At 41.8% G+C, this 19,515-nt stretch overlaps 1 protein-coding gene across 2 annotated transcripts in view; it reads right to left on the bottom strand.

The window, feature by feature from the left end:
• Positions 1–19,515, bottom strand: part of SUGCT (succinyl-CoA:glutarate-CoA transferase) — a 491,880-nt gene that overhangs the window by 435,847 nt on the left and 36,518 nt on the right. For both annotated transcript variants that reach the window (XM_034761248.1, XM_034761249.1), the window contains exon 7: positions 4,679–4,770. In XM_034761248.1, coding sequence (XP_034617139.1) covers positions 4,679–4,770 — 92 coding nt within the window. The remainder of the gene's footprint in view (positions 1–4,678; positions 4,771–19,515) is intronic.

Here is a 19,515-nt window from a genome sequence, read left to right as displayed (position 1 = left end):
GACAGTCAAGCATGGGTGACACAGGAAATAGATGATGGGTGTCTCCTTGAGTATGATGTCTCGATATCGTTGCTCCAGTTCCCATGCCAATGCTGTTCCCAGCAGGGATCTTGACAGTTTTGTTAGGGGATACCTTGATCCCACAACTGGAGCAAGCTGAAGGTTGGTGCTGATATCTTTAGCGGTGCTGATGCCAGCAGTGTCAGCATACTTTGCACCACTCCTTTGGCATTGGATGTAGACACCTATCCTTAGAGAAGTGATGCCTCTTTTCCTCTCTCAGAGGCGGGGCCTCTCTATGCTCAGAGCCGCCTCTGGTCTTCATTCAGCCCTTCCTCTTGCCATTGTCACTAGATTCGGGGGGTGGGGGGGAGTGCTGGCTCCAATGACACATGGTCAGTGCCAAGTGTTCAGGTGCTGAAGTGGTTGCCAGCACTAGGGCTGAATGCCCTGGTGCCAGGGTGATCAGCGTCAATGTGACCAGAAATCAATTTCAACTGAGTTTTCTTTCCTGACTTCTTTTTGCTGCTGGACCCTAACTAGACTGGCACCCTATGAAGTCATCCTCACGGACAACCCTTTTGGTTCCTTGGAGGTGCATGTCTCCTCTGGGTCTGAAGTGATACACATCAATTGCTCCAGTAAGTGCAATTTCAACTGTACATCCCTCCACTTGCAGCCCTTGCCACGAAGGATTTACACACAAAAGCACTTTTCAGGGATGTGGCTCTCCCCCAGACTGAAAAGGCATCAGCTAGGCCCATCAACCAGGAGAAAGAGCCCATCGGAGGTTGTACAGTGTTAAACCCTTAAGGTTTAGAGTCCACCATGGAGGTTGGCACAAGGCACCTTGCCCCGTTTCACAGGGAGATGTATTTCTGTTTAGATGGCTTTTTTAAGGAATCCAAATTAAAAAAATTAACAAAGGTAAGATGGGTGAAGTATTTCTTCACAAACTAATCTAGAAGACGAGTTTAAACCTCAGAGAAAAATAGCAGGTGGGATACTCAGTGGGTTCCACCTCACTGCCATGGGTGGTAAGAGGGAACTGAGGGAGAGTTTCACCTGGTCTGTCCTTTATGCCCTCACACAGAAGCATGAGGTGACACGAGGTTCATGAGCTGCCCCAATGAACACTGCTATTAAAAAAAAATCCAATCTCACAGGCACAAGGCATATGTGCACCTACAGTGGGATCCTGACTGAAACATACTCGAAGGAGAACCTCACAGCCAGGTGATCTATTCCACATACTGTATGTATTATACAACAAGAATGGAACAACAAGACATGTCGTCACCATCATCACCATTACATGAACTAAAACAAAATTAGTTTTCAGGATGCCTTTCAGTATTTATTCCACCATCTTGTTTCTTTTCAATTCTGTGACCTGTTCCTTGCCAAACAAGCCCAATACAAGTCCTTGGGCAGCATGTGCTCTCTACTGCCTATCTAATACAAGTTATTTGTATTCGAGTGGCATCTAGAGGCCCCAATCAAGAACAAGGACTCACAGCGCAATTTGCTTTACATACACATAGTAGGACACGGTCATGGCCCCAAAGAGCTTACAATTTAAATAGACATGACAGGCAAAAGGTGGAGGAGAAATGAAAGATTATCCTTATTTTACAGATGAGCAAATAAGGTATAAAGAGGTTTTCCCACAATCACACAGGAAGTCTGTGGCATAAAAAGGAACGGAACCTAGGTTTCCTGAGCCGCAGTCCAATGCCTTAACCTCAAGGCCACCACTCCTCTCACCTATTACTCTTCCCTTCTCACTTTCCCAAAAATGGCAAGTTTGTGCACATTCACATTTGGATTTAGAGGATATCAGAGAGCAATCACAGCTGAATAAATTGCTTATTAAATAGTGGGGTAAATAACTTTAAATAATGTCAACATTCATATACAAATGTCAAAAGTCATTCATGAACTCCACACACAAGGCAATAAATTTTCAATTTAACTTAGAGTTTCTGCTGAAATCATGTCTATGAGACAACAGGCCCCCTCTCCCATATTCTTGTTAGTTGCTTTTTCTGCTACAGCACTTTTCTTGCTGCCACTCCAAGTCCACCAAATCATTACAGGTTCACAAGGCTTCATACCCCTGCTCTCTGGCAAACTTTCAAACAGACACTTCTTTTTCTGTATTTTCAGAGGCTTTTGGTCTTCATAGTTCTCATTTCATGACCGACATCTCTGATTGGCTGTCAAACCCTTTCTTATTGAACATCTATTTTTAATTCTGAGCCTCTATTTCCAAGTCAAATTCTTCTCAAATTTCACTGCTCCCTATGGCAGGGAACTTACTTATAATTTATTATTGTAATTTTGAAATTGGTCATTTCATTCTTGTATTAATTCCATGCAGTCTTATTGATTTTATTTACTACATACATACAAAATCCAGGCCTCTTAATGACTAGCACAAAATATTGGGGGCATTCCCAGGTTCTTGATGGTTGGATTATTCCTTTTATTAAACTTCAGTGGTTAAGAGCATCTATGTTACCCAAATACCAGCCATCCCCCTCACTCGCTGGGAAAGTGGAGGAGAGAGCTCTTGAGATATGGCTGGACAGCTGGGGATAGATACCTCTGGGACCTTAGCTAGCATGAGGAACAGTGGTGCCCCATCTGTAAAAACAGCCTCATGCAGGAGTAGGGCTTGGGCAGAGCTCGGGGACCCTTAGTTCCCACCAATCACACTTGCACATTGCAAATTGGCAACTAGAGGGGTGAGGTTTTCCCTTCCTCGGAGCACACTGGAGATTTGGCTAGGGAGGGAGTATTACAGTAGTGATACTTATTTGTCACAACCATACAGCATGTGCCCAGTACAGGTTAACTAAGGTAGCAGCGAGGCATGGGCAGAAACCCCTGCTGTGCAGCATAGGGAGGGTTTCAATGTCAGGTGCAGAAAGAGGCACCCTTCACTTAAACCTTCATCCAGGCAGGAGAAAAAGGTTTGGAGGAGGAAGGGAATCTGTAGCTTTCTTGGTCTTGATTCCCAGATTCTGCAGGAGAGGGTTAGCGGTAATATCTCCTTCATGTCTCCTCTGCCTTTTACAGCCATTTGTCTGGGAATTGCTCTTCATTTATCCTGCCAGAGAGCTTGTGTGGGCAGGAGATGCCTGGCTGTTCCTTCCCTACTTCTGTTACGTCATAATTAACAAAAACACAGCATTTATATAGGATATTTTATTCACCACTTAATCTGTGGTGACTAAGTGTGATAGACCCAGGCCAGTTGGGTACAGCAGAGTAGCAGAAGGCAGATATACTGGCCACTGGATTAACAGTTTTCTGTTCCCTGACTGACCAGAGCAGGGGCTGCTCCAGGCTAATGAGAACACCTGACTACAATTAACTTGCAAAGAGTCAGGTGAGGCATTAAGCTAATATGACCACATGACTCTAATTAAGACCTCTCTGATACTATAAAAGGGCTCACTTCAGTCAGGCAGAGAAGAGCCAGGGAGCCAGAGGAGAGGAAGTGTGGCTTAAGGGCTGGTTAATAAAGACACCCTCAAGTGATTGGTAAGGGTGGAGAAGCAGGAGAGCTGTGGGGAAGTGGCCCAGGGAAATGTAGCAACTCTGGCAATGAAAGGTTGGCTGCCAACAGCTGCTACCATTAGGGTCCCTGGGCCGGAATCCGGAGTAGAGGGTGGGCCCGGGTTCCCCCCAACCCACCACTACAGGAACCAGGGCCGGCACCAGCTTAACAAGCAGGTGCTTGGGGCGGCCAAGGGAGAGGGGCGGCACCTGTGGCAATTCGGGGGCGGCAGGTCCCTCACTCCCTCTAGGAGCGAAGGACCTGCCACTGAACTGCTGCTGCCTATCGCGGCTTTATTTTTTTGCTTGGGGCGGCAGAAATGCTGGAGCCAGCCCTGACAGGAACACCTCCTGGGAGGGGAAGTCAGGCCCCTGTCAGGACAGGAGGCTAAACTGTTCTGAAACAAGCCCCTAGGGACAACAAAGACTGTGGGAGTTCTCACAACAACCTCCTTGCTGGCTTATGATGAAAAGGGCTCAGTAGACTATAACCCTGGCCCTACAGAGAGAAGGGCTACGTGGAGGGTCGCAGTGAGCCACTGAGGCTAGCATACACCACCTAGAAGCGCGGGACCCACGGTCAGAGCTTTGCCACACTAAGCCACTGACAATTTATTCAAACTCATGCTGATTACTGGATCTTTCAATGTCCCTTTTCACACATATTATACATTTAAATACCAAGGGACAGAACCTTAGAAATACTTTAGCTAGATTACTTAAATTCCTTCATTTTGTTTATTTTAAGATTTTGAATATGACATTTAAGACTCTTCATTCCAGAATGCTTTTCTAGCTGCATACACTCCATATACGTACCCACCAAGAACCAAGGTCACTTTCTAGCTTGTTTCTAGAATCTATTATTTTATTATAAGCTAATTCTAAATTCCAGGCTTTTGCCAATATAGTCCTGTTGTGGGAGAACACTTCTTCAAGAGACTTCAATTGCTGACTCATTCTTCCATCTTAAATCAAAGCTTATATTTCATTTTTCCAGATACCAACCTCCTTAATTCTTTTTATTTCTACAGGCCATTTTATTAAGTACAGCACAAAGCTTCAGTGCACGGAAAAAGGTCTTTACTAAATTTACAATAAAGTTAAGTACCTCCGGCCCTGTGATATGCATAAGACCAGAAACAGCCGCTGCAACAGAGTCATAACCTGCTCGCTGAAACGCTGGACCAGTCTGACCATAACCTAAAAACAGAAAGAACTATTTAAAATGCAAACCATTACACATACCAAGGAGATAAAGTTTACTACTTTGGGAAAGAAAGAACGCATAAAATTAAATTTCTCATCTGTTTCTATACATGTGTTCTCTAGGTTATGCAGACAAGAAACAAATAAATACTGCAGTCTTATATTTACACATACTGCCCTTCTTTAGACTAAATGGTGTTTTCTATTCCAGGAGGTCAATAATGTGCTCTCTGGGTCAATGTGTCTCTGGATGTCTTGACGGGAAGAATTTTAACTATATGGTGAAATCCAGGCCCCACTTAATTCAATCGCAACACTCCTGTGCTATTCACTATGGGCCTAATTCTTCCAACCTTACTTCACAGTGGTACTTTACTCCAACTGATTTCACTGGGCGACTCACAGAGTAAGATATGGTTTGATGTGATTAAGGGTGACAAAACTGACCTCTTAGAAAGAAATCCTACCATTTATTGTCACAATGCGTTTTTGAAAAAACAATTTTTCCTCAACTCTATCAATAATTATAAATAATTAACGAACACTTCGGTATTACTTATCTTTAGAAGCAGCAGAGAGAAGACGCACGCTGATTTCCTCCTTGGCTCTGCTTACCCCACAACTTCTCCTCTTAGCAACAATCACAGAATCTTCCACTATCGCTCATACTGGCCTGCTGCACACCAACTGTCCATTGGACCCTGCTGCTGTGCACTAAACATTCTAGTGCACTCTTAAGCTACTCCAGTTTCAAAGCAAGGTAGATCAAAGTGCTCTAGGGAACATTTAGCACAAGGCAGCAGGGTCCACACAGACAGCCGAAGAGCAGCAGGCTAGTGCGAGATAAAATTGACTGTTCGTCTAAACAAGCTCTTAAAGAGGTAGCACATCTGAAGACTATCTTTACCTACCCTTTCCTTCTTTTAGAACAGACCTCACTATAGTATCAGACATTAGAAAGGAAGCATTTATTATAGGAGATATATATACATATATTAAGATTGCCTGACACTCCATTATATGACTTTGTTTTCATTTTACCATAAATTGTGATTATATCCTATTGTTAGAACATAATACAATGAGATATTTGTGTTGCTGCAAGAGAAATACTTCCTTTAAATGTCTGCAATTATGCCTTTTACATCTACATTTCTAGGTGCCAAGCCAAGGTCTTCACAAACTGAATCTGTATACAGTCCCTTTATAGCTCTATCAATAAAAAATTCACACAAACACGCCCCAACAAACATAGTTATAGTGGTACAAAAACTGTGGGTAGACCAAAATGAATTGTCCCTTCCATAAATGCTGAGGGAAGATCCCAGACTAATCTCTGGAGCAGCCTAAATTGCCACTGATGACATTAGGACTTCTATAAGCTCCCTCACAACCAGCTTCTTCCAGATACATTAGCTCCTCTGCTGAGCTGCTGCTATGTCCTCTAGCCATAATGAAGCAAGTCCGTAGCAGAGAAGCAGCCTGGTCTGGAGAATCACATTGGGGGCTCCTCTGTTCCAATCCCATCTCTAGCACCAATTCCATTTGTGGCCTTAATCAAGTCACAACCTTTCTATCTTAGTTTCCACATCAGTAAAATGGCATTAGATAGCCTTTTCCAAGACCTACACGCATGCTAAAATTCATTAGAATGTACACAAAATTCATTTCATTTGAATTGTGCCTTGAAAAAAATATTTTTTAATGTTTGTATCTATGCCTAGATGCCAGCATAAGCAGTTTTCCTGCAGCAGAAGACTAGCAGGACATAAAAAGCTGGGCAGCCCGCTCACTCTCTCCAACCTCTCCCCTCAAAAAAAAGCAAAACACTTTTATTTAAGAAAAATAATCATTTACTTTCTGGACATAAGGACACACAATTTTTCAAAAATCAACCCAAAAATGCTACGACAGGCTCCAACAATATGTGCTGTTATCTTCTGAACAGTAGCACCAAAATCATTTCAATGTGTTTGGGTCCACTTCAAAAACAAAAGAAAAACAGTCAAAACAACTAAGTGACTGGACAGTGAACCACACTGAAAATAAGTGAGAAATTATGAAGAACAAAAAGCATCGGCCTCAATTATTAACAGAGGACAGACATCTCAACATGTCTATTCATACAAATGTTTTCACAAACAGGAAACATCTGAAAATTAAACATTTAGGATGTAGAACAACCATAAAAACTCCTTACAATACTATTCTGATGAGGACAAATAACCATCCCTCAAAATGCTCATTCTATACTTTTAAAGATGACCAGCAAAGTTTTTTTAAAGTTTTCTAAGAGCCTTCATATGTTAGAATAAAAGTTCTCCCAATGATTTTTTTTACACCTATACATTGCTCATTGCTATGTGCCAGCTGCAAGGTTAAAACCAGCTGGTGCCATGCAAAGTTTAACTAGTAGAAAGATATAATAAAAAAGGGATGTGAGTACAGAATTATATTTTGGACTTGGATTCTGAACTGGTAAAGCCAGTACGGGGCCAAAATCCACTTTTGGTTTGCCTAGTCACAGGCAATATGGGGTTGGAAACTGCCTGGAAAAGAGATGGCTATCCAACCTTAAGAGTTAAGGGATGAATAACTAATTGTAAGGTTAAAAGATCTAATCGTCCCTCTCTAGACAGACAAGAGACAAAAGGATACATGTTTTTGTCCTAGTTAACTGCACAGATCACAAACAAATGAGGATTTAGCCACAAGCGTGAATGAATGTGCGTATGTCTGAGCATGTGCCTATACAGGAAATTTTGTTTTTTAAAATGTGTAGGGCCTATTTTTCAAAGTCGGGGCACACATCTGAGCAGACCTCGCAGCATATGCATGCAAGTAACAAATGTGTTGTGAATAAAAATAGATGTTTACTATGCACATAATCAGTTTGGCCTTGTGTTTGCGCAAATACCCAATGTGCATTTCCACTCATAAAGTCAATACACATATATGTATGCACGCAATTGCACATGCTTACTTCTGAAAATAGGTTCCATGCTAATATTACATACAGTCTTGAATGGACAAAGTTTAGACACAATGTTACATTTGTTCTAGGCATTTAACAAATTCACTAAGTTTGTTTTTATTTTGTTCGTGGGTATTGCTTTGTTTGGAGGAGGTTAAATTAAATATCATGATTTAGGGAATTCTCAGCTTTACATAAATTTAAGAAATAATTATTAGATGTGCAACTGCTGAAGGATTTATTTCTCTACTGATTTTGCTTTAAAACCATGGGAGTCCTTAGAGTCCTGTCAAGTGGAATTTCTAAATAAATGGGGGAAGGATGTTCCACAATTCCAAATCTCCACCCCACAGGTTACAGCTGTAGGGCCTGATCCTCTCAGGCACTGCACATCCTCCGTTCTCACTTCCCAAAGGAAGCTCAGTGCCTTTCAGGACCCTGCCGTTATAGGCCATATTTGTTTCATTCACACACTTCAAAGCAGTCAGTCAGTCACATCATCAACATGGTGACAAGAAAGTCAACAGAGAAGCAGCAACCGCTGCCAGTCTAGTCCCCAAGTACTGCCCCACAGTTGTCACTGCCAAAACATTATTGAATATGATTTGTACAGTACATACCAACTGTCTTACGCTGCACTGAACACAAACTCTGAACGCGCACTGGAGAACAGCTTGTATATTCAACACAGCCATTTATGTCAGTGCTGGCCACAATTTCCTCTCCCCAGGCTACAGCTGCCACTGTCCTGATTCATGCTGACAAGCCATCCTCTATCCACTGAGGAGCCCTGTTATTAATTTATTGTCCTTCCTCTCCCATGAGCAGGAAAAGAGACATGGTATGAAACAAGTATCGAAGAACAAGTTCACTAGTCTGCTGGCGTCAAATGCAGGCCGGCATCCATCTTGCACCACATGTAGAATGCTTAAAAAGTCTGGCACAGCTTACATCCTGCCTCAGCTGGGGATGGACTAGATAACTTCTTGAAGTCCTTTCCAACCCTACACTTCTATGATTCTATATACATAGTGAACTCCATGGTATTACTCCAGCAATCCCAGCTCCCTCCAGATGTGATGGGCCAAACTCAGGTGGAGAAAGGCATAGATCTTTACTGGCTACAATTAGCACGCTGTTTTTCAGAAAGTCCTGCACAATTACATTTATGCAGCAAGCAACGCAGAGTATATAACTAAACTTCTTACCACATGCAACATTCCCATTATCTCCAGGATATGAAGCCGGGGTGAGAGAGGACACAGTCAACCATCCATCTTTCTCTTTTGATTTATGCAAACAACTGCATACAGTGTGAGAGTGTTCAAAACTACATATGTCAACTATACCATGCGCAGGATGCTGCTGTTCCTGAGTCTGATTTTCTTTAAGTTGTGAGGAGCCATTATGCTGAAAGTGACATATGATAGGAGGATGAGATGAAGACGAGGCTAATACGAAATAATAAAGCAGTTCACAGTCATAGTTGACAGAATTCCAGACGTTACTAATACTAGAAGCTTAGGGGTGAGTACAGGACAATATTTCAGTACAGAGCAACAAAAGAGAATGCAGTTGTCAAAAGAAAATTCCCCTAGCCAAACTGAAAGATAACAATTATGTCAGGATAAAACTAGTGCACTTCCCACAAGCTGGAGGAATTATTGCAGAAGCGACTGTATGAGACAGCCTTTGTCCAGGACAAGGTTTCAATCCGATGTAACAAAAGTGAACTTATATCAGAGAAAGTTTCACCTGGAGAATGCACTATGACACTTCCTGACAGACACAAGGACAGAGAAAATATTTCTTCTCCCAGATTTTTCCAACTGAATTAGTACAGAGAATTCTTTCCCAGGTATCTGCCTGATGGGTCTTGCCCACATGTTCAGGGTCTAACTGATCACCATATTTGGGGTCGGAAAGGAATTTTCTTCCCGGTCAGATTGGCAGAGGCACTGGGGGGTTTTCACCTTCCTCAGCAGCATGGGGAACGGGTCACTTGCAGGTATAAACTAGTGTAAATGGTGGAGTCTCTATAACTTGAAGTCTTTAAACCATGACTTGAGGACTTCGGTAACTCAGCCAGAGGCTAGGGGTCTATTACAGGAGTGGGTGACGTTCTGTGTCCTGCAATGTGCAGGAAGTCAGACTAGATGATCACGATGATCCCTTCTGACCTTAAAGTCTATGAGTTGGATCATAGAATCATAGACTTTAAGGTCAGAAGGGACCATTATGATCATCTAGTCTGACCTCCTGCACAACGCAGGCTACAGAATCTCACCCACCCACTCCTGTATCAAACTTGTGTCTGAGCCACTGACGTCCTCAAATGATGGTTTAAAGACTTCAAGGTGCAGAGAGTCTTCCAGCAAGTGACCAGTGCCCCACGCTGCAGAGGAAGGCAAAAAAAACCCAGGGCCTCTGCCAATCTGCCCTGGAGGAAAATTCCTTTCTGACCCCAAATATGGTGATCAGAACTCAGATGGAGATATGGATCACAGAACTCAATCAAAATACAGCAGCTCTTGTGTGAAAAACCCCACATGTAAACTAATTCTGCCTAGATGGGGTGGCATTCCTGCTCATATGAGATGGGGGTCAACCAGTCAGGGACACAGGAGAAATCCCATCTGACCTATCCTAATGAAAGGTGCTCATCTTGAAATATATCACAAGAGATAAAAGGATAACAACATTTGCAAATATAAGAGCAAAAAAGTTTTGCAAAGCAAGCTACTATTAAGAGTCCACAGACACAAAATGTTCTAACTATTGCCACACAAGTCAAATCCCAAAACTGCTTGAGGACTTTTGTCACCCAAGACAGACTTTTTTTTTTTAAGCACAATTCTGTTAATGAAGTAAAGGAATCCTTTAGGGTATCCAAAAGGGTAAAATTATGATTAACAAGACAAAATATTAGGAAGGGAAAAATTTAGGCTGAAAAAAAAATCAAGAAACACTTCATAACAGTGAACGTTATTAGAACTACAGAGTAGTGTCACAAGTGAAGTTGTCAAAGGTCTGACGTTTGAAATATTTAAAATTAACTACACAAGAAGCTAGAAAATACTTTCTACAGTAGAGAACACTCCTGCACTGGTACGGTAAAGATGTTAAGTATGTCTTTTCCATCTCTAGATTTATAATGCCACGTTAGCCATGAAATAGTTTTTCCTTTTGCATCAAATGAAAGTGGTATTTTTTTGCTAGACTTATAACAGACAGACTCTTCATAAATGTTAAGAAAGCTGACAAACCAAATGAAGATGTTTGCCCCCTAAAAAGCCCCCATGTGTCATAATTTCTTAACATTTATGATTTTGTGCTGTTCCCGCATAGGTACTGCAACCGTATTTAGCCACTCTTTGTTTGCTTATTTAAGGGTTCCCAATGGTAAGATGACAGAATTCCTTACAGATGTATAAAAAACAGTACTCTTTGCCTACGAGTTGTATGTAAGCACTAAGGGCAAACAGATACCAGTAAAGTAAAATGTTTTTGCAACACTGTCATTTAAAGGGACACCAACTTAAAAATCACATCTGCTGGAGTTTATTCTCAACCTTCTATTGTTAAAAATAACATCTACAAATATGATAGAGAGATTACTGAAAACACACTTTCCATGATTTTTCTGTTTTGTTTTGTTTCATGCCTTTCACAACTCTGTGTTTTGTCAAGTTTCACTGTTTCCCAAGCAGGGTCAGTCATTTAAACAGTTTGAGCCTTTAAAAAAAAAAAAAAAAGACTGGCTTTCAAATTGATGTCCCTTTAATTAATTGCCAAAGGAAACTCTAAATTGGACATTCCTATAAAAATGAATGTCAGCATTTCTTATGCCAAAATATTGTCCAAAATATTAATATGCTAAACAAAAACAAAACCACTGTTTCTGCACTTCTTCACAATCCACTAGCAAGATAATATTTTATAAGATTAAATATAAAACACATTGTATGGGGGGGGGGGGAAGGGAAGCAAAATGGAGACATGCTGTCAACAAAGACCAATTCCCTGTAGTTAGATTCCCACATGACAAATGACATAATGTCAGTCTGTATAGGATATTCTGAGCAAAACACAGAAAATGTGTTCAACACAGGCATTTCTACAAATAAGAACTAAGTATGTCACAAATTCAATCCAGATAGATGGATATCCCTACTGAATAACAAATTAATGAGAAACACCTTTAGACTTGTTCTACTGCCAAAAGAAAACATTCAATTAAATACAGCCTACATCTTTATTTAATAAAGATTAATGAAACAAGCAGAAGAACACAAGCAATCTCTATTATGAGAAAAGCCAAAATGTAAGAGACACATTATATGAATCTTTGTAATGTCAGAGCTGCCAGATATGTTAGCAGAACAAATAATGACTTTCGGAAAATGCCTGCCATGTGTTGCTCAGAAGAAAAGGAAGCACAGCTTCCTGGGTCGGCATACTTAAACAGATCAGAACCGATATGAAAAAGGTGAACCCAGAGCAAATTGTCAGGAGAGATGAAAGAGCAAAAAGTAAACCCGTGACAGCAAATCTAAAACTCTGACTGATAATCTTGCAAATAAAACTCACTACATTTCATCTCCCAACTGATAATTCTGGGTATGTATACCCAGTCTGTATCCATCTGCCATTTGTAGTCTTAGATTGTAAACTCTTTGGGGCAGGGACTGTTGGGGGGTTTTTTGTTCTGTGTTTGTACAGTGCCTAGCACAATGGGGCCCTAGTCCATGACTAGGGTTCCTAGTCACTACTGTAATACAAATAAATATTATTAATACAGCAATTACTTTATTCCTTCTATACATGTTAACTGAAATGCTGTAGGTCCCTCTTATAAATAGCATTGCTTTGTGTTATAAATCTATCTGCAAAGATAAAATAATATGAGTAAACGGCATTCAAGAATACAATTATAATTTTACTGTCTTTTAGCTACCTAAAGGCTCAAGAGAGATTTTTCAAAGGGACATATGCCAATTAAGCACCCAAAGTCCACTTACTTTTAATGGGATTGAGGCACCCAGTGTCGTTAGGCTCCTTTGAAAACCCCAACCTCAGTTCTGGGCTTGAACCAAAGCCATTAAAGACAATAGGAATATTTCCATTGATTTCAATATGCTTTGAATCAGACCTTAAGGCCTTCCAGATCATGAATTTTGGCTACTCAGCAGACCTGCAATAATTGCAAAGTCTAGGGTGCAATGATCTACAAGGATAAGAGCGCTTATGCTAATATTAGCCTTTATCCCTCAGTCAGCATGCATTTTAATCAGTTACATATTGAATCTCAGTCTGGGAAGCTGCTTGTATCTTGACTTGGAGTAGCTCTACTACATGACCTTAGAAAAGTAGTGAGATTTAGTGGTCTATCTTCTGAAAAAAAATATGATCTTAAAAAGAAATACTTGGCAGAGATGAGACTTAGTATTATCATGGATTTTTTTAAAGATACATTGGAAATATTTTTTCCACTCATGGTTGTATAAATAAATACTTTTTTTAAAAAAAATCTCAAAGCTCAAAGGATGAGCACACTACCTCACATTTTTAGCCCGCTGAACTCTAAACTAGATTTCATTTAAAGTGGCCAACTAACATTAATGTTTCACCTGTTATGGTGAAGATATAAATCCATGTCTGAAGTTGCAATGAACTGCCACAAGACCAGACACAAGTGCAAATCTGGAGCGTCTTCCCAGGATGTAAGAGCCAAGAAGCATTTTAGGGAGAGTTTAAAAATCAGTCGTAAATTAAGTGAATATATGTATGCCTGGTGTGAACAGCTGCCCTCATCATGCAATACTAAGTACTTAAAGTATTGTTCATTTATTGTTTACAAAGGTGTGACATGCACAGTGATATTAAAATGGTACGTGCATCTTATTTATGAAAATAGTCAACCTTAATAACTGATGGCTGAAACTCTCCAATTTTATGCAATTTTTCTATCACAAATTTAGTCAGTGGACCCGCTCGTAAAATAAATCATATTTCACAGATCGTGTGGGGTACATAATGGATAAGCTTTGAATGGTTCTCAGCCTCAATAAGTTTATTAAACATGCTTAGTGTTAGCTTTAATTCTGCTGGTTTTAAACCTTCCCTTATCCCATTTATTCATTTTCTACTCCTGTGGGAGTGCATTTAAAACAAGCAAAAATCTCAAAAGTATATGAGGGCACAAGGGGACACAAAGTAGAATATGATCCCCTAGTGCCCAATTGTACCACCTACTGCTTCACACCACAGACCACCTAAAACAACGCAAACCTTGCACAGTACAAATAAACTTTCCAAGCAGTGCATAAGCAGAACGAATCTTTGACGAACACTGTCTGTAGCAGATACAACTGTCATTCCACATTCTCAACTGTTCCTTTTTCATAATGGTATTCTTAAAAATACTTATTTTATCCTCAGTCACATTCTCTGACTAGTACAGTCTTGAGTAGTGAAGACCTCTGATAAGATAATGAGCTCCATTAATTTTTACTAACTCCTCACATGGTTTGAGTGAACAAATCCCATTTAACAAAAGACATGACAAGACTGGAAAAGAAAAGAAAAAAACTGGTGTTTGAAATCACTGCTAACTAATAAGACCTTGATCTGACAAGGTTATGAGTGACCTTGGGACAGATCCTCGGTTTTTGTAAATTGCCATAGTTTAATTTAAGTCAGTGGAGCTACAACTTACCCCAGTTGAGGATTTAGTTCCTTAATTCCCAAAGAATGGCTTTTATTTTATTCGAGTTCTTACATTAAAAATGGTTAGGGACACCTCACAGAAGCCACTCAGAATATCATAAGGCTATGACTTTAATTCTAAGGACAAAAACACTGATCAAAGTTATCAGTGTTATACCTTTTTATTAAATGGGATTTCTTCATCCAAACTACAATACTAATTTTCCCCAGAACAGGCTACAGTAATCCTTTTCTGCAACGTTTATAAACAACTTTACCACAATATGACTCAATTCTTTTCAAAAATCCCATTAACAATAAGGAGCTGAACTCTGTCCTGGGATAACCTGTTACACCACAGATGAATGTGACCAGTTTCTCTGCTGCCTCTCTTGATTAAATTTGCTGTATGGGATGACATTTTCAAGTCAGTAAATGTCCTGTAGCAAGAGCATTATACAATCCTTTTAAAATGTACCCTTAAAAGATATTATGAATTAGTACTTTCTTCAAACACAGGGTACGGTTTATTGCAAAAACAATTACACTATGATTGGTGAATACAATGAATAAACGTCAATGAATAAACACCCAGACAAGGATGTTGAACACATTCACTGAGCATACACTCTATCCGGTGCTTGGATTCTCCTCCTTATTTATAGAATATCTCAATCTGACCCATTTTAAATATAATGGAAAACAAAAAGCTATCAGAGTTACTACTAACTCTGCAGCATATCCACAAACCTGTTCTTATTAAAACCTTATTTTGCAGCAAACCCCACAACTTTTAATGACAAAATTTTCTCCACACTGGGCTATATAATGCTTTTAATGTTCAAACAAGGGGCAAAATGCCAGACACTTCCATCATTTTCACGTCCATAAATGATAGTAATCACTGTCTTTCTCCCGCACCCAAAACTTTTTTTTTGTACTAGAGAAATGTTTTATTTTACCACGTTATTTTAAATACAGAGAATTAATGCAGACCATATGCCCATTGGTTTACATTTTCAGGTCAAGTCAAGCTTCATACAGCATTCCTACTAATTTAATATACTGCAGAAATATAGTACATGGACTTATCATGAACATTGCACCACAAATCCATTTTGATAACTAAGATTTATCAACAAATGATTAGCACAAGTTGAAAAATTTGCTATTTAAAACTTAAAAGCTTCCCACCCCCACACTATACAATTCTATCACACAAGAGAGCCTGAGTATCTTAGACATATAAAATAATCAGGAAGTTATCATGAGATCTTGCTCCCAGAAAAGGAAGATTTTGTTTCTGGTCCCCCAAGGAATGGTAATAGGGATTCAAATGTTTGTTCATCTTTTCTTGAGTTATTTCTATAAGAAACTACTAAAACCGAAGGACAATAAAAGCTGTTTCACAAAATTTATTGCAAGGCTTTGAAAGCTGCCTAAAATCTTTCAGCTTTATTTTTGTTAATGTAAGTAGGCACTAGTCCAAGTCAAATAGCTACTGAAAAATAAACATTAAACCATCAGTAAGTGTCTCCATAATTGTACTGGTTGCTATGTTGTTCATATCCATAACTTCAGTAGTCTAATCTGGTTTCATTCACTGTAAACTACACCAATGTCAGATTTTACCACTCACAGGCATCTGTCTGCTATGGTATTCTTCATTAGGACTGGAGCCAGGAGCCTACAACTTCAGATTTTATATCAAATAGTGCTCGCTACAGGTCACTGATATTTAGATGGAAGGTCAAGCTGTGACTGAAACCTTGAAAAACTAGCGTCTCTATGTGTGTTTGAAAGTAAATATTGAATTTTAATGGAAGAAAGAGTTATGACATTCTCATTAAACTTTGTATATACTTTATACTCAACAAGGAATGAGAGTGCTGACAATGAGCTATATATCAAAGCTGCACAAATTCTCTGTTGTTTCTTATTCCTAAACTCACTTCCACCGCTTTTGCTGTTCAGACTATGTGATAGATGGGGCTAAACAAGAACAGAAGGGGAAAAACGCCATTGCTTTCCTGGGACAGAATATTAAATGCAAGTTTAAAAGCTAGCTCAGTGGCTTAGGATAAAGATGTGCCCTGCATGCTGATGGTGTGTTAGGCATAAAGTTGCAGAAAAGTCACACTGCAGTTGGAGCCATTCAGCCAGAATTCCTCCTGGGGGTTGTGCATGCACATGCCAGACCGATTCACAGCAGAACATCAGCTCTGCTGCCCATGGCGAGGGTGCACTGTGCTCCCTGCTCTGCTTCCAGCCAGCTCTGTTCCTCCTTGCCTCCTTTTAGACAGCTTGCACCCACTGAGGCCATGGGAAGGAGCCGGGATTACATACCCCAACGGTAGGGTTACCATATTTCCACGATCAAAAAAGAGGACGGGGGGAGGAGCCCCGCTCTAGCCCCGCCCCTGCCCCACCCCCTGACTGCCCCCCTCAAAACCACCAACCCCTCCCCCCCCCGCTCCTTGTCCCCTAACTTCCCCCTCCTGGGACCCCTGCCACTGACTGCCCCCTCCTGGGACCCCTGCCACTGACTGCCCCCTCCTGGGACCCCACCCCCTATCTAAGCCTCCCTGCTTCTTGTCCCCTGACTGCCCTCTCCTGAGAACCCCCCACCCTAACTGCCTCTCCAGGACCCTACCTGTCCCCTGACTGCCCCGACCCTTATCCACACCCCCACCCCATATTCACATCCCCACCCCCAGACAGACTCCCATGCCCTATCCAATTGCTCCCTGCCCCCTGACAGGACCCCCAGAACTCCCGACCCACCCAACCCCCCCGGAACTCCAGCCGGGGTCGCGGGGCTTGGGGCCGGGCCGGAGGTGCTCGGCCGGGGCTGGGCCAGAGCCGCTGGGGCTGGCGTGCTGGGCCAGAACCGGGGCCCGAGCCGCTGGGGCCAGGGCCGGGGCTGGGGCCGGGGCCAGGGCTGGCGCGCTCGGCCGGAACCGGGGCCGCCGCCCTGGGGCCCGAGCCGGGCCGGAGCCGCTGGGGCCGGGGCCGGCGCGCTCGGCCAGAACCGGGACCGCTGGAACTGGGGCCGCCACCCTGGGGCCCAAGCCACTGGGGCCGGAGCTGCTGGGGCCAGGCCGGGGGTGCTCGGCCGGTGCTGCTTGGCCGGGGCCGAGCCGGCGTGCTCGGCCGGTGTCCCGGGAGCCGAGCCGGGCAGAAGCCGCTGGGGCCGGAGGGAGCCGCGCTGCGCCTCCCCGGAGCCCTCCTCCTCGCGTCTCCCCCCCCCATCCCAGCTTACCTGCTGCTGCCCGCCTGCCCCTGCTTCTTTTCAGGCTTCCCGCGAACATCTGATTCACGGGAAGCAGAGGAGGGGGAGGATCAGGGGGGCGGAGCGTTCAGGGAAGGGGAGGAGGGGGAAGACAACTAACAGGCCGCACGGCATGCTAAGGCTGCAGGGGATGGGGGGAGCCGGGGAGGGGCTTTGGCTGCCAAGCGGCACTTGGCCGCCGCTTTTCAGTCTATAAATAGCCGACCGGGGGAAATCCCGGACATTTTTAGATTTTTAGAAATCCCCCACGGACAGCTATTTATAGATCGAAAAGCCAGACATGTCCAAGGAAATCCGGACGTATGGTAGCCCTACCCAACAGGATTCTGGCCAGCCTCTATCCAGCAGTTCAAGTAGGGTGCAACCTCCTTACACTAGCATAACATTACAGAGACCAGACAGAGTTTGGCCTGTAATTTCTGGTATTTTGCATTATCAGCACATGTGAGAGACTCAAATTCAGTTGCCAAAGATTTGTCACTATGCTGAACTTCACAGGAGTATCCTGATCTGAGTAGATTGGTCTTGGATCCTGTAAAGCTAACTGTAACTTTCCAAGATCAAAATCCAAACAAAAAACTCACCTAACATGAATTTACTTCAGACAGGAAGTACTCCTTATGTGCACTCTGACAAAGCATCATAATGCCATTAGTTCTGTTCCAAGGGATAAATTCTCTTAAGGTTTGGTTTTACTCGGGAAAGAGACTCTGTAAAATTGACGTTGTGGAGTTCCAGTTTATTGTGCTTCAGTGACGTCTAATTCAAATGTGCTCAGTTTACAAACATCAAGATGCTTTTTCTTTCCTGCATACACAACACGGACTCTCAAAGTCAAGTTTGAGTCTTCCCACTTCATTATCTAGGACAACAAAGATTCGATTTCTACAAACTAAATTGCACCCTCATTTGCACCTCTACAGTCCCACTGCTTTCACATTCTGCTCTTCAGGTTCCATTTGTACATGGTCTGTTTTTAGAGTACAACATGCTGGTTTCAAATGAGAGTGCTCAGACCTTTCCTACTACAGTATGTAGAAAACCTGTACACATTTCAGGTGTACAGATTAAGACAGCATCTTCCTCATGTTTAATTACAAAACATTCACGGAAACTTTGTAAGACTACAGTACTGCCAACCCCACGCCAACTCTTCAAATATGAGTCATGACCCCAAATATGACAATCATGATTTTTTTTTTAAATAAATGTAGGGTTTGATTATTTGCCTTCGGGTTTCTGAGCCTTTAGGTCACACATGGGTCATGCTTTACCACTATTCTCCACACTTGCAAAGGCTAGAAACTTGTTTTTAAGTGAAAGCTGAAATTCTTGCCCACTCCCCATCCCCAAAAAATTGCATTTAGGAAAAGCACCAAATAGTGTGAAATTTGCATTAAAATCATGACAGTTGGCAACATTGAAACTATTACATCTAATAGCATGCACACGGTATTTTTCATAAAGATGCCTCAAGAGAAGGTGACAGCCTGCTTCCAGATGGATCATCTAAGATATGAAACAGATGGGAAGGAAAATCTGCCTAAAGAGCAGAAGAGAAGATCAAGATCCATGTGCAGCAGAAGGAACATCCAGGTTGTGTAGCTACTGTTTCAACTGGGAAACAATTAACACCACTGGTTGAGAATGAATTTTAAATAAATAAATGAATAAATAAAACTTACGCCTCCTTCACTTTTTCCAATTAAGATAGTGACAATCTCTAAAGAATACAATTCAGTTTTACTTTTAAGGATTTTGCTTT

This window comes from Trachemys scripta, chromosome 2, assembly GCF_013100865.1.
Source record: "Trachemys scripta elegans isolate TJP31775 chromosome 2, CAS_Tse_1.0, whole genome shotgun sequence".
NCBI lineage: Eukaryota > Metazoa > Chordata > Testudines > Emydidae > Trachemys > Trachemys scripta.
This window is presented reverse-complemented; position numbering and strand designations above follow the sequence as displayed.